Here is a 14,045-nt window from a genome sequence, read left to right as displayed (position 1 = left end):
AATACCTAGTACAAAACTTTTAAAAACCACCAAATAGACATTCATATTAAAATATTTGAAACCATTTAAAATAGACATAAAATATAAGACACATGTATAGTACACTCCATTAAAAAGCCCTTCTGCCACACCCAGTTAAAGACCAAATTTGAGCCTGTTTGAATAAAAAGGTCTTTATTTATCAGTAAAAAGAGATGAAAGAGATGAATCTGAGTTTCCCATGATGGGAGTAAGCTCCACAGTGCTGGGGATCCCACATTATTGGAGATCATTTGAGGTAGAATTTCAGCAGTCCCCATTTTGTACAGTCGGCCTGTCTTGTACATGGATTTTTTATACATGGATTCAAGCATGCATGGTTTGAAAATGTTCAAAAAAGTATAAATCTCAAATATCAAACCTTGATTTTCCATTTTTATAAGGGACACCATTTTGCTATGTCATTATATTTCATGGGACTTGAGCATCCATGGATTTGTTATCCACGGAGGATCTTGGAACCAAACCCCAGCGTATAACAAGCATCCACCGTACTTCAGTTCTTTCATCGGTTCCTCACTGCCCATTCCTTTTTGAAGCTCTTTTCTCCACACAGTCTGATTTACACAGCGAAATGAAATAATCCTAATCTAATTGCTATTGAAACTCCACTAGTCATTCAGGCTCCCTCATGTGGGAAAAAGAACATGGCCATCTCATTTATTATGAGCTTGCATCATTGCCAAAGGCAATGAGAGAGAACAACCTGCTCAGTTTTTCACAGGAAGAATAATACTGGCTGGGATGGCCACTTTTCTCATGCTGGTAGGTCTCACCATGTCATCTTGATGAAACGTACACATCATGTTTTAGGCATTTGGCAAATAGAAAATGAAAGTGCAGGTGCCAGAACAGCTGCCTGCACAATGAAGTATTTCCATTTACATTTTGGGCAGATGCTAATAAAGCAATTGTCTGTAATTTTCTGGACACATAGGAAACTTAATAAAAGGTGTTTGCTAAGAAACACATTAGACTGATTGTCTGATGCAAGATGTTCTTAAACTAGCGTAAATTGTTAAGGCAGCAGTCCCATGACATATTTCAGAACTAAGTGCAATTGAACTCTTTATTTTTTCCTTCCAGGTAAAAATGAAGAGGACTGGGGATGCACACATCTTCTTTATTTCATGGCAATTATAACCTTTCCTACAATAGACGGCGATATTCCCTAAAACCTCCTTTGCAAACTAGAGGAATGGCACACCCCACAAAATTATTTTCTTCCTCTTGAATGAATAAAAGGAGGACTTACAGTCACACTACATCAAATAGCTAGATAGATTATTCCCTTGTAGTAGTTGTTCATCATATTCTAGCACAAGAAGCATATAGATGTAACAGAGCATGGGACAATGCAAAAAGATTTGAAAGCAAAACCAATGGATAATATATACAGGATTCTTAGTCCTGCTGTCTGTCAGCGTTAGCAGCTCCAAGAGATCCTGGACATTTTGACCACTTTCCATGCCTACCTGGCATCGGCTTCACTGTAGTATTCTCTGGCTACAATATCTTCAAACAGTTCTCCCCCTGTGACACTGTAAAGAAATTAAAGAATCAATGACAGTTTAAGAAACCCCCTGTTGCAGTGGCACAGCACTGGTGCCCTTCAGTGCTCTCTGAGGGTTGCATAAAATAAGGACCTTGATATTTATTTTGAGGTCAATATTAATTCGTTGTCATGCAACATTATATAACTGCAGGGCAGGGAATCCTTTATTGGGTTGAACTGTACATAGTATCATCAGCACCATACTTTCTGTCTTAATCTTCCTGCCATGAGGTACTGGCTCACTTGCAACCGCAATCTGATATTTCACCTAGCAACACCACAGTGATACATTGGTTCCAATGCTTCATCCTGTCTGATTTTTTTTCTCTTTCACAACTAACAAAAGAAGTGGATGTCTGCAAGATAAAGCAAAATAGACAATTGCAATGTTTTCTTGTACACTTAGTATCACTGGCTATATGAGAAATATTCCAAGCATGCATAACGTTTATGTATTAACTTTCCAAAATCAGTACATTCTTGGCAGTCTAATCACATGTTTCCCTGGAATTCCAGTACCATATTTTCACTATAGTCTTGTTCACTGTATAGCAAAGAGAAAAAGGTAACAAGAGCAGTCTTGAAAGAAGGAAGCTGGAGTGGCATTCGCAGTGAAGTGGAGATGTATTAGTGCTGATATTATTGCCAGATGCTTCTGCCTCAAAGTCGTAACAATGAGAAACTGCCACACCAGACATGAGTTAGAGAACACTATTTATTTATTTATGGAATTTATACACCTTTCTCCCAAAATGGAATTCAGGAACAGCAGGTCCTCCAGGGACTCCATATTAAACATGATAATTCTTGTTCCAAGAAGCTTGAAGGACTGGTATGCATAAGGCGTAATGCTAATTCTCTTAAAGCTGCATATTAACAAAAAGCTATGCAAGGTGCTTCCAGAGGAGGCTTTTTATTGTGCAATAATCCTGCCTCATTTACAGAATTTTACAAGGCTCCAGAGGGCACTGTCTTCCATTTGTAACTCTCCTGTGTCTTCCCATCACTTACCACTTTGTTTCTTCCTTTTTTTTTTTCTTGCTACCCTGTAAATTGGTTCAGAAGGGAAAGACAGAAACAGCAGCACAAGCTGACAGGTAGTATTAGGAGTCACAAGTCTGAAACACACATAAAACAACTGCCTCTCAGCTGCTACTTTCCTAAGACATCATCACAGAACACCTAACAAGACTGGTATCAGGGATGCACAGAGAAACAAGCTGGAGGCAGAGGATGGTCTTTGAGGAGGAGGAGGATCATTCAGCAGAGTCATCACTGTCTATTGTGTATAATGTATATATTTACTTTACCTGCTACTGCCTCTGGTAAAATAGGTAAAATAGATTTCAAGCAGGTTTCGAAGCACAACAAAATACTTTGTTGTTTTAAAGTGAAAGAAAAAAATGAGTTACCATTCAAAAACATAGCCATGTTAGTCTGGAATATCAGTACGCAAAAGTGCCCTTTGAGAATAACTGTGTGAAAGAAGTTGTATCATAAGCTTTTGTAGACTTGGGAACAAAACAGATGGTCAAAAAGAGCCAACTTCCTGGCAGACTGGGGGCATGGTGTTCAGACAGCAGCACACCCCCAGTCCACTGGGAAGCCACACGGCCAACTGCACATGCTGTGGATCCATGGCATTCAAGCAGTGCAGAGTTTAGACACACTGTGCTAATAAACGCTGAAAAAAATGCCACCACCACATAAAGGGTGCCCTTTCCCTGGTGCAAAAAGAGCAGCTTTGTGCTGCTCCTTTTTGTGCTCAGAAAAGACTGGATTGGGCGCATGGTGTATGGTTGCTGGAGTCCCAACCCAGTGAGCAAAGGGGTGGCGGCAAGCAGCTCCTTACCTGCTGTGTTTCGCCCCTTGGTCTACTTCCATGCATCTAGGAAAACAGATCAAATCTAGAAAACCTTATGCTGCAACTTCTTCCATACAGTCTCAAAGGTATTACAAGACTCCTTTACATATGGGTGTACCATGTGCAACAATGATTTGCTTACACCCCACTCCACTTTCTGAGGGAAGGCATGTTATCTTACATAATCAACATGCATGTGAGGGTTTTTGTATTTTCCACCATTACTTACAGGTCAAATATCAGGTAGTGGTGTGCCTCCTCTGATATGCTGTCATGGAGCCTCACTGCAGAGAAAAAATGGATCAGGTTACCAGCTGGAATAAAACTTTCAGAGACAAACTTTCTAATCCTTCACTTCAGCCATTACAGCTGGATTGCTTCCCTTGTAAAATATAGGGTACAAGTGCAGAAGTGTGAAGTGCAATCATATTCAGCCTCATCTATATCTTACACTTTTCCAGTCATGTTACCTCTGTAATGCTGTGAGCGATTTAAAAAAATAATAATAATAAGAAGAAAAACCTCAGGTGCACACAAAGAGAAAAGATCCTCTACCCACAAAGATTTTATAGACCTTGACAAAAGGTGCTGCATTTCCTCAGAAAGTATTTATGGATGCAGACTGTCAGGTTAACAAAACCAAGTGTTTGGATGTCACACAGGAAGGCAAAAAAGAAAAAAGAAAGAAAGAAACTGCAGAATTAAACAAAAGGAAGGTAGACTCAGGGTCATTTTATAAGATCTATTGTGTGTGCACCCAGATGTATATTGAATGGATTTACATTACAGCTGAGAATACAGCCAAGTGCTTGATTGTTTGTTTGATTTACTGGGTGCCCAGACCACTACTTAGTTTAGTATAGATGAGTCAAGTACACTCCCACCCCTACTCATCTCACTGAGTGTGACTGAGAATCTGGCATGTATCAGTCAACATGACCAAGTGCTCATCTGCAAAATGACTCCCTCTAATCCCCCCCACCTCACTGCAGCCTCTTTGGGAGGAGGGATGCCTCTGGGTACTATATACTGTAGATTACCAGGGGCTGATGGTGACATCGTAACTTGCCTCTAAATTTCCCTGTGATAGTGGGCCTGCCACTGTGTTTCCCTGAGTCATTGGGCCAACCATTCTGCTAGGCTAGATCTAGTTTGGAATATGTATTTATATTCTTTGGGGATTGGGAGCTGGAGTAGATTGTCTGTTTGGTGCCCCTTTTTAGTCAGTGATTCTTAATTCTTAAGACTTCTACAACTTGGGTTTTTATAAGTGTAGGTGGCTTGAGGAAGTCCTGGTCAGAGCCTTGAACCTGGACATTGTTTGCTGTTGTCATTGTCAGGTGATTTCAAGTCATTTCTGACTTACGGTGACCCAATGTCCTTGGCAAGGAATTTATTCCTGGAAAGATTTATTCAGAGGTGATTTACCATTGTCTTCTTCTGAAATATAGCCTATACAGTGTTGCCAATTCCCAGGAAATTAATTAATTTCTTTCCAGGGATTTTGACTGAATAATAATAATAAATATTGGGGAATTCCGGGGATTTGGGATTTTGGTAAAACATTCAGGGGAATATCTTTGAGGCTTGTTGGCATCACTAAGCATATAGCACCTGATGTTCCCTGGATATTTCCTTTACAAGTACTAACCAGGCCTGACTCTGCTTAGCTTCTAAGATATTCCAAGATCTGTAAATATGATTGTAAAAATGCCCCATTTGTTCTCTTTGTTAGAGAGGTTAGCTGACATTATGGAATGGCATTCCTATCCCTGGTAAGCAGGGGAAGCAAGTTCTGGCAAGTCCTGGTTGGTTATGGAGACTGGGGAGTACTCATCTGAAAAGATTTTATAAAAGGTTTTTTGGATGAGTGATTTCATTTAGGGGACCTCAGTTCTGGACATCCTACAGTGTCCGGGCCCCAACGGAGCCTCTGTTTCCACCACTGAGAATTCTGTGCTTAGGATCCACTAGCCAGTGTATTCCCTCAACCCAAGCCAACAGGAACTTCTGTTATATTTCCTACAAAAGCTCAGTGCTTATGATTTTTCTCCTCCTCACTGTATCCCAAACCCTTAGACACACCCAATTTGTTTGGAAGGGTAATGCCTCTTTAAAAGCACTCCTGCCCTCGGCCAAGGCAGTATTTGAGCATTTGGGATTTCTTTAGCTGCTTGACTTGATATGATCATCCCTCTATGACCTTCCTTCTTCCTCATGGATTCCAGATATCAAATGAGCCTGGCACTCTTGGAGGATAGCTTACACTTCTGAGGGAACTTTTGCCAGCCACAGATCAAGGCAAAAGGCCAGAAGCAGAATGTGGAATGTGGTATAAAAGCCTCAACAATCCCCATTTCAATAGGTTTGCCATAACTGTCAACCTCCAAACTGGGACAAATTTAAAAATGTAGGACAAATGTAGGACAAAATTTAGCCCCAAATGTAGGGCATATTTTTTAAATAGAGGACACACAAAAAAAATTAATTATTTTTAAAAGCATTAATATAAACACATGTTTCTTAGGCATGCTCAAAATGGAGGACATTTTTGGCATTATTCCTAGACAGATGGCAGAAATGGACTTCCCTTTCTGGCCAAACACCCCCCTCCCCTAATTCTAAAACACACAAGAAGCACATTTGGGCACTTGCCTCAGAAGCTGGCTGATATCATCATCATCATAATTATCATTGTCAAAACGAGGCAGACTTGTATATTTTTAATAATAAAAATAAATTAAAATAAAAAAACAAGGCAGACTTGTATATTTTTAATAATTAAAAATTAATTAAAATAAATAAAAAACAGGGCAGACTTGTATATTTTTAATAATTAAAAATTAATTAAAATAAATAAAAAACAAGGCAGACCTGAAGGACCACTCACCTCCTCCACCTCCTCCTCCTCCCCCCTCCTCTTCCTCCTCCTCCTCCTCCTTGGCGCCATGTGGCACAAGGAAAGAGCCCTTTCCCCTCCCTCTGGCCCAGAGTCCTCCTCTGCTCCGCCTCCTCCTCTTCTGTGGCTCCGCCTCCTCCTTGATGGTGGCCAATGGCAGACTGGGACTGGAAATAGCCCAGCCCCTGCTCTTCTGCCATTGGCCAGCCAGCGGCCTCAAGGGGACAAGCTCCCTTTTAGGCTTGAGCGCGGACGTTCAAGCATGGCAACCGCAAGCTTCTGCTGACTGCGGCCTGGACAATTGCCCAGCATGGTTGCGCACAGGAGGAGGAGGCGGAGGTGGGTGGCTGGCTGGCCAGTTGTGGCGATGGGTGGGTGTGGAAGAGGAGGAGGCGGAGGAGGAGGAGGAGGCAGAGGCGGAAGCGGAGGTGGAGGAGGGCGGGTAGCTGGCCGGTTGGCCCGGCCGCCCAGGGGCAGGGCTGAAAACTGTGAATTAGCGATAACCAGGCTGGGACCGGGCCGGGACCGCCAAAAGCGTGACTGTCCCGCCTGCAGGCGGGATATGGCATGCCTACATTTGAGACTATGTACCCACCCACAAATGTGTGTCAACTTTCAAGTAATTTGTTCCACAGTTTTCACAATATGTGGACAATGTTGAAATATCCGTTTTTTAACCTAAGCCTTAAAGGGATGCTGAACCTTTAAGAATTGCATTGAAAGCAAAATTCAACTGGGGTTGCCTTTTCACATCACTCACACACTGACACAAAAAAATAATCTAAAGCAGGGTTTCCTAACCATTTTGAATTGTGGTTCACTTATTTCTATGGCAGTGCCCCTAAGAGTATGTTTTACAAGTTAATTGCATTTAGGACTATATATAAGAATATATTCTTATTCTTTAATTTCATTCAATTTTTATTTCTTTCGTTTTCCTGGCGTGGCCACAGAGCACCTAGGAAGGGCAAACAGAGCCCTAAGAGCTCCTTGGAGCACAAGTTGGTAACCCTTGGCTTAAAGAGATGGCATAGACAGGATTTATTACAGTAGATTTCCACAGAGGTGAGTTTCAATGAAATGGTCATAACAGTCAACAATACAGACTTTGCACTAGTACAGCCCTGTTTAACTGCAGGATATTTGATTAGGCAAATGTTTTGCATGTCACAGGCCCATTTATACTAATGCATACAATTTGAATAGGTTTTAGCCCCTGCATAATATTACTCTTCAACTTATCTTAGGGGACATTCAAATCAGAAAATTGGGCTATTTCAAGAGGCAATTCATGCACAGGCTGTCATGCTTTCTTATGCAGAATTCACACAGCACGTGCCATATTCCAATCAATCTAGCCTTCATTCCCATCATGACCTGCAGATATTATACCAGAACAATCAGAAAATTAAAATTCCAGTGGGTTGGTGGGTTCCTTTTCACAGTGTGTTCACAGACTGCAGTAGTGTGGCTGTGTCCTCCTACCCCAGCCTCGCCCTTTCTCTTTTTCAGACTTTCCCACCTTTCAGATCTTCTAACAGGAACCCTATCAGAGGTCTTCTCTGGGACTTTGTGCAATGATTTCTGACCTTCTACTCAGGGCTGGTTATGCCATTAGCCAGTTAGAGCCAGTCACCGCAGGCAGAGGAGCTTGGGAGTGTCTATTTCTCCTAACCATACTATGGAAAAACTGCCTCTGTGACATAATGGGGGTACTGGATGAAGAGAAGAAAACCCTGCCATGACATGTCCAACAACAACTGAAACCTGGTAAAATCTTCCATTCCACCACCTCCTTCTCCTCTAATGAAGACTGTAGCACTGTAGGATCTGGGGAAGGGACACTTCTTCTATTTTCACCTCAGTCAGCATGAGAGATGGATCTGTTCCTGCTCTTTCTCAGTCATCCTGGTGTTGTGTTCACTTACCATCACTGGCTCCAGTAAACCATTTGTATATGTGCCTTCAAGTTGCCTGTAGACCTATAGTAGCCCCATGGGTTTTCTTAGGAAAGGAATACTCAGAGGTGGTTTTGCCCATTCCTTCCTCTGAAATATAGCTCACACCATTTAAACAGTGTGGAGTAGTGGTTTGAGCACTGGACTATGACTCTGGAGACCAAGGTTCAAATCCCAGATCAACCACTGAAACCCACTGGGTGACCCTGGGCAAGTCATACTCTCTCAGCTTCAGATGGGAATTTCTCTCCCTCTCCCTTGAAGAAACTTGCCAAGGAAACCCTATAATAGGGTTGCCTTAGGGTTGCAGTAAGTCAGAAATTACTTGAAGGCACACAACAACAACAACAACAACATGGAATAGAATATGATAGCACTGAGCAGCAGGACAACTCTGGAATAATACATGCAATCTCTGTAAGGGAAGATTTTACATTATGTTTCATATGTACCCTAAAGGGTGCAGTCAAAGCATAGTGTGGGGGAAAAGCATACAAGATGCAAAGTCTCATTTTCATGTACTGCCAAAGCAGAAGACGTATTTCATGCATTCATGTATTTGTGTTGATTATGACAAAAACCAGATTCCTCGCTTTGAAATAGCTACACCAGAATTAGTTTGCTTTTTAAAGTTGCAGCAGTTGTCTCCATGCTTGCCTGACAATGCCAGTTGCTTGGCAACTGGGAGGAGGGAGAAAAGGGGCAAAGAAGTGGTAAGAGAGGATAGATTTCAGGATTGCCTTCTCTAGGGAAGAACCAGCAAAGAGGCAGAGTGGAGAGGGAGACGTGATAGATCCACCTGCTTTTGAAAAAGTGAAAACAAACTATCATTGGGTCAATGATGAGTATGGCTCATAGTGGTTCATCTTAGAATGAAGGTGAACATGGACCATCGATAAACTGGAGAGGTAATGTGGAAGGAAATGGAATAAAGCAACATGAAGTGTTATGAAAGATAAACATCTTTTGGAACCATAAAAAAATGCAAAGAAAGCCATCTGTTCTTCCCCTTACTATGTTCCACAACTACTTAGTATTTCTGAATAATATCTGCACTTGTATCCATACTCATACTCACAGTGGTAGATTTTGTTTGAAAAAATAAAAGGCATTCATTTGATTTCTTATATTTTTTTGAGCAATCTAAATGCTGCAGTTTTAACTATTGGAATTTTAATCACAACATCTGCATTACATTTGGAAAATATCCAGAACTTCTCTAATCTATATTATCACTAGGAAAAAAATAGGTTGTGCTAAAAAAAACATTTCCAAATGTAAGAAGAATCTAAGTTTGTGACAAAGATTGCTGGGGAGAGACTGAAAGAATGCAGAGCAATGAGAAAGTGATTATCTATTTATTAGGGAATGCAGTATGCTAACAGAAGTAGTTATTATGAAGACTTAGAATACAGCGAGTAATGACTTCACATTGATTGAGATGCCCATCGCTGTTGAGTTTGAATCAATTTTCCATATTTTACAATGCTTTAAATATTAGGCCATTACTCTTCCCACCTCCTGGAAAAAAAACCCAGAATGAAGGAGATGGAGATATTGACTAATTCAAATAACTCAAAATTACAAGGTGCATTCACACCCCAATAATATTCAGTTTAACATTCCTGCATGCTAAAAACTGATACATTTTTGAATTAAATAAACACACCAGTTTCTTTTGATGATTAATTCAAAGGTTCATTATCTTGTCTTGGGGTGAAAGTACAAATGTCAGCCTCACAGGTTCAAGATCATCAAGATCAACTAATGAGAGGCAGGCATATGCATTTAGAATAGTTTTCTGGCCTGACAGTTGTCTTCAGTACAAGAACTCATAGTCCTTCCACAGGTTTACCTTTTGGACACCTGTAGTAGCAAACCAGCACTTAGTGTAGCTTACCAGAAATCACTGAACATAATCAAAGAAACTGCTGTGAGTCCCATCATTGGGAGAAAGGTAGGATAGAAATGAATAAAATAAATACTGTAAATAAAATTGTGAGCAGATTTGAAATCATTTTGTTTTCAATTTCACTTCAAAATCTTAATTTATACTGTGTCAATAAGTTCACTACAGAGGGAAATTACTGGCACTTATTTCACTTCACTATGGTCATCCAGGTTCATACTTGGAAGCTTATGGGCAACTTTACAACAAATCAAAAATATCTGTAAGAGTGTCAATCATATTCTCGTGAAATGCAACTCTTTTGAGAGCCATAAGGTGCTGTAGTTGTACATAGAAGCATAAAGAAGCATATATTCATATACCTTTAGATATACATATACAGGCTTCCTCATTCTTTACAGACTACTGCTCACCAGTGGTGTTCTTAGGTTTGGTGTCACCTGGTGCAGTAATTCATGGTGTCACCTCCCCCACAGACTTATTCCCATATATGACACCATACACAATCAGTAGTATTTTTTATTAATGTTACTCATAAATCATAAGTCCTGCATATCACTGAATGTCCTAGTAAAAGTTGTGATATAAACAACTAGAAAAATTAAAATTAAACTTTTAAATTACAATATCATATGCATAACTTCAGTGCATTTACATATACATAGTTTCATGTGTTTGAAGTGAAAATGTGGTAAAAGGTGATGCTTTAAAAGAAAATTTAATTTTTTTAAAAAAAATATTTATTTATTAAAAATTAACACTTAATTTTAAAAAAACCCTGGGACCTCTCCTTTCTCTTTCCACTGAACCTCACCCACACCATCTCTTCAGCATTTTAAAGGGACACAGGTGAATGCCACAGTCTATTTCTGCCCAAAGCCAAATGTTTGGGGAGCAGTGGTGCCACCCTCTCTTAGGGTGTCACCGAGTGTGCTCTGCACCCCCCCAGATCCCTTAGTAATGCCACTGCTGCTCACTGTGGTTTATGCCGAAAATTGTCATTACCCAAATGAACCCAAAGTTGTTTGCTTTTTAGAAGGAAATTCCTGTATTAGCACAGCAGACAAGAATGTGTATACAGCGCGCCCGCGTCATACGCGGACGCACTATACTCGGCTTTCAGCATATGCTGAAAGCCACACAGGAGTGCACGGGGCGTGTGGGGCAGCGCATCCCATTTAGATTAATGGGGTGTGTGCCCATGGTGCGTGCATGCTGCCACACCGCAACATGCACAAGCCCCATTACTTTCAACGGGACTCGAGCATACTCTTTTTTTTTAATGTGGGGGGTGGGTGGGCGGAACAGATCCCCCGCATAAAAAAGGGCACACTGTTTTACCTTTAAAATCCCTCATTTAAATCTTCCCACAACTATCATTATATCATGATTGGTAAACTACTATCCTTTCCACCCACCCCAGTTCCTATTTACATTTTACCAAAAAAAGAAAAAGAAAAAGAAGATTGTATTCAGTGGTGTCAGCCCACTAATGGAACACCAACTATCAGTAGAAATAGAATGGATTCCCACTTTCCCTCTGTACTTCCTTGAACCCTCGTCCCCATGTCCTAAAATCATCTAGAACAGGGATTCCCAAGCTTTTTGACTCACAGAGCCCTCTTTAGAATCAATTTCTATGGAAGAGCCCCTAAGAGGCCTATCCTATGTCTTACAAGTGTTTAGGAGTAGTGTTACAGAGGGGTGGCGGAAGACGCGATAGATTGTAATTTTCCTGGAGTGGCCGTGGAGCACCTGAGAAGTGCACAAGGAACCCTAAGGGTTCCTTGGAGCACAGGTTGGGAACCACTGATCTAGAAAGTTGGGGGGCTCTCTCCAGTAGGAAAGAACTGGAAAACAAAGTTAGCATTCATTCGTCAGTCACACATACATTTTATATCCTACCTTTCTCTGTGCAGAGGACAGAAGGCAGCTTACATTTGCAACTTTTCATTTGGTACATTGTGCTTTCTCTTGCAACATCTCACCTTCGTGTTCTTGAAGATTTACCATGAAATTTAAGTAACCATGAAAGCATTGTATCCATTAGTAAACTGTTGTCATCTTGTTCAGGTTTGCACTGTTTGCTCTCAGATTTACTATGTATTTTGATTCAAAATTATTACTTTCAACAATGATAGGCTTTGCTGTGCTTGGATAATTCCCCCTCCTCCTTCCTCCTTTATGGATTTGAGTGTTTGAGAGACAGCGGTTAGTCCAATCTATTTGCTATTTTATTTTAGCATATTTTTATTACTATATTTTGCTGCCAGCACTCAGACAGAGAAGTGCTTGTCCCTCTCTTTTGTGTCATTAAAGGTAATATACATAATAATATGCCCACTGAAACACAAAGTCCTCCCCCTTCCCACTGCTTCCATGGTCAAACAACATCACATCACATTTGGCTCGTACTTGTACTTGAGAGAAGATGAAATCTTGCTATTCTGCATTTTCCATAAACTTCCCTCAGTACACAAAGTAAGAGTGCACTGTTAATTTCCTATTCTTGCCTTCAAGATGAAGTAGTTATCCATAAAGCAAAGTACATGGGGACTGCCACCAAGGGCCACTCTTCTACCAGTGCAGGGAGTGGGATTAGCCCCCTTTGCTGGCCTAAAGGAATGAGCTAGCAGCAAGACTACACTGCAGCTCACTCACTGAGCTGGCTCCTCTGTTCACAACTGTCAGAAGAATTAGTAAGAAAATGGTATATACGGGTGGCAGGGAGAGGGAGAAGGGCACCAGATGCTGTTTCTACATAGATTCAGTTTGTTATGCTCTCTTGAAGGACCAACTGGCTTCATAATTGGATTTCACACCTCAATAAATTAATGCCAGCTATTTTGTTCAAACAATGTTAGTTAACCTAGAAAGTTAATTGTGAAAGAAGAAAGAGGAGCAATGCCCCTCTGCCAAACACCAGTTTGGCTCCTGGACATAGGAGTTGATATCCAAAAAAAGAGCAGATTTCTACATCGTTCACATAACCCCAAACACTACATATATGAAAACTGGGACACACATGGCCAAACAACATCACAGTGTGGCCAAGATGGCAAACGTTATTCATGAGAAGGGACACACAAGCCAGGAGAGGATGCAGTTGTTTGCTTTTTCCTGAACCTAATAGGAAAAGCAAGACTCTGCTCCCTTTTCCCACCACCCTAAGTTAATTGAGTGCATACTACTTTTGCTGCAATTGAAGCAAGCTCAGAATAAAAGGGGGAAATGGAAGGAAGAGAGAGAAACGGGGACATTTTAAAATCCGCTGAAAAAATGGGATGATAGAGGATTAATCAGGACTGTCCCTGCCCGGCTGGGATAAAACATTATGTATATTGCAATCTTATCTAAAAGAGAGAATCTCCACAGCTATGGCTTATCACAGAAACGTTCTCTTTGTGTAAATCATGAAAGATGCAAGAAATCTTTTCTCTTCTCCATCTTATCATCCTAGGTTCTGCAGTTACATCAGGATCTTCTTAATCAGCATAAAATACACAATCAATGTGTTTGGATGTAGCAATAAGCTAGGGTACCATCAGAACACTGGATTGTTGAGTACAGTATATGCAATACAGTGCCGTCACTAGGGCTGGTGTCACCCGGTGGGGGACGGCAGTGGTAGCAGTGGATGGCCCCACTCCACTTTTCCTCCCTTTATCTTGCCTGTCTGCCTGGCCAGCCTAGAAAAGACCTGAGTGGCTGGACATATGGACAGATGGGTGAAATATAGGACAGCTCTGCCCCTTCCTTCCCTTTGCCTCACCTGCCCACTCAGCCAGCTGCAGTCTACTGCAAAAAGCATCTATGTAAAC

At 41.0% G+C, this 14,045-nt stretch overlaps 1 protein-coding gene across 5 annotated transcripts in view; it reads right to left on the bottom strand.

Annotated features, from left to right (window-relative positions):
• CAMK2A (calcium/calmodulin dependent protein kinase II alpha) overlaps positions 1–14,045 on the bottom strand; it is a 173,995-nt gene that overhangs the window by 72,255 nt on the left and 87,695 nt on the right. For all 5 annotated transcript variants that reach the window (XM_089528650.1, XM_089528641.1, XM_089528622.1 and 2 more), the window contains exons 4-5: positions 3,688–3,742; positions 1,515–1,580 (exon numbers count right to left, since the gene is read on the bottom strand). In XM_089528650.1, coding sequence (XP_089384776.1) covers positions 1,515–1,580; positions 3,688–3,742 — 121 coding nt within the window. The remainder of the gene's footprint in view (positions 1–1,514; positions 1,581–3,687; positions 3,743–14,045) is intronic.

Source organism: Sceloporus occidentalis, unplaced genomic scaffold (genome assembly GCF_023333645.1).
Source record: "Sceloporus occidentalis isolate IW3139 unplaced genomic scaffold, rSceOcc1.0.p SCAF_1, whole genome shotgun sequence".
In the NCBI taxonomy this organism is placed as follows: domain Eukaryota; kingdom Metazoa; phylum Chordata; class Lepidosauria; order Squamata; family Phrynosomatidae; genus Sceloporus; species Sceloporus occidentalis.
This window is presented reverse-complemented; position numbering and strand designations above follow the sequence as displayed.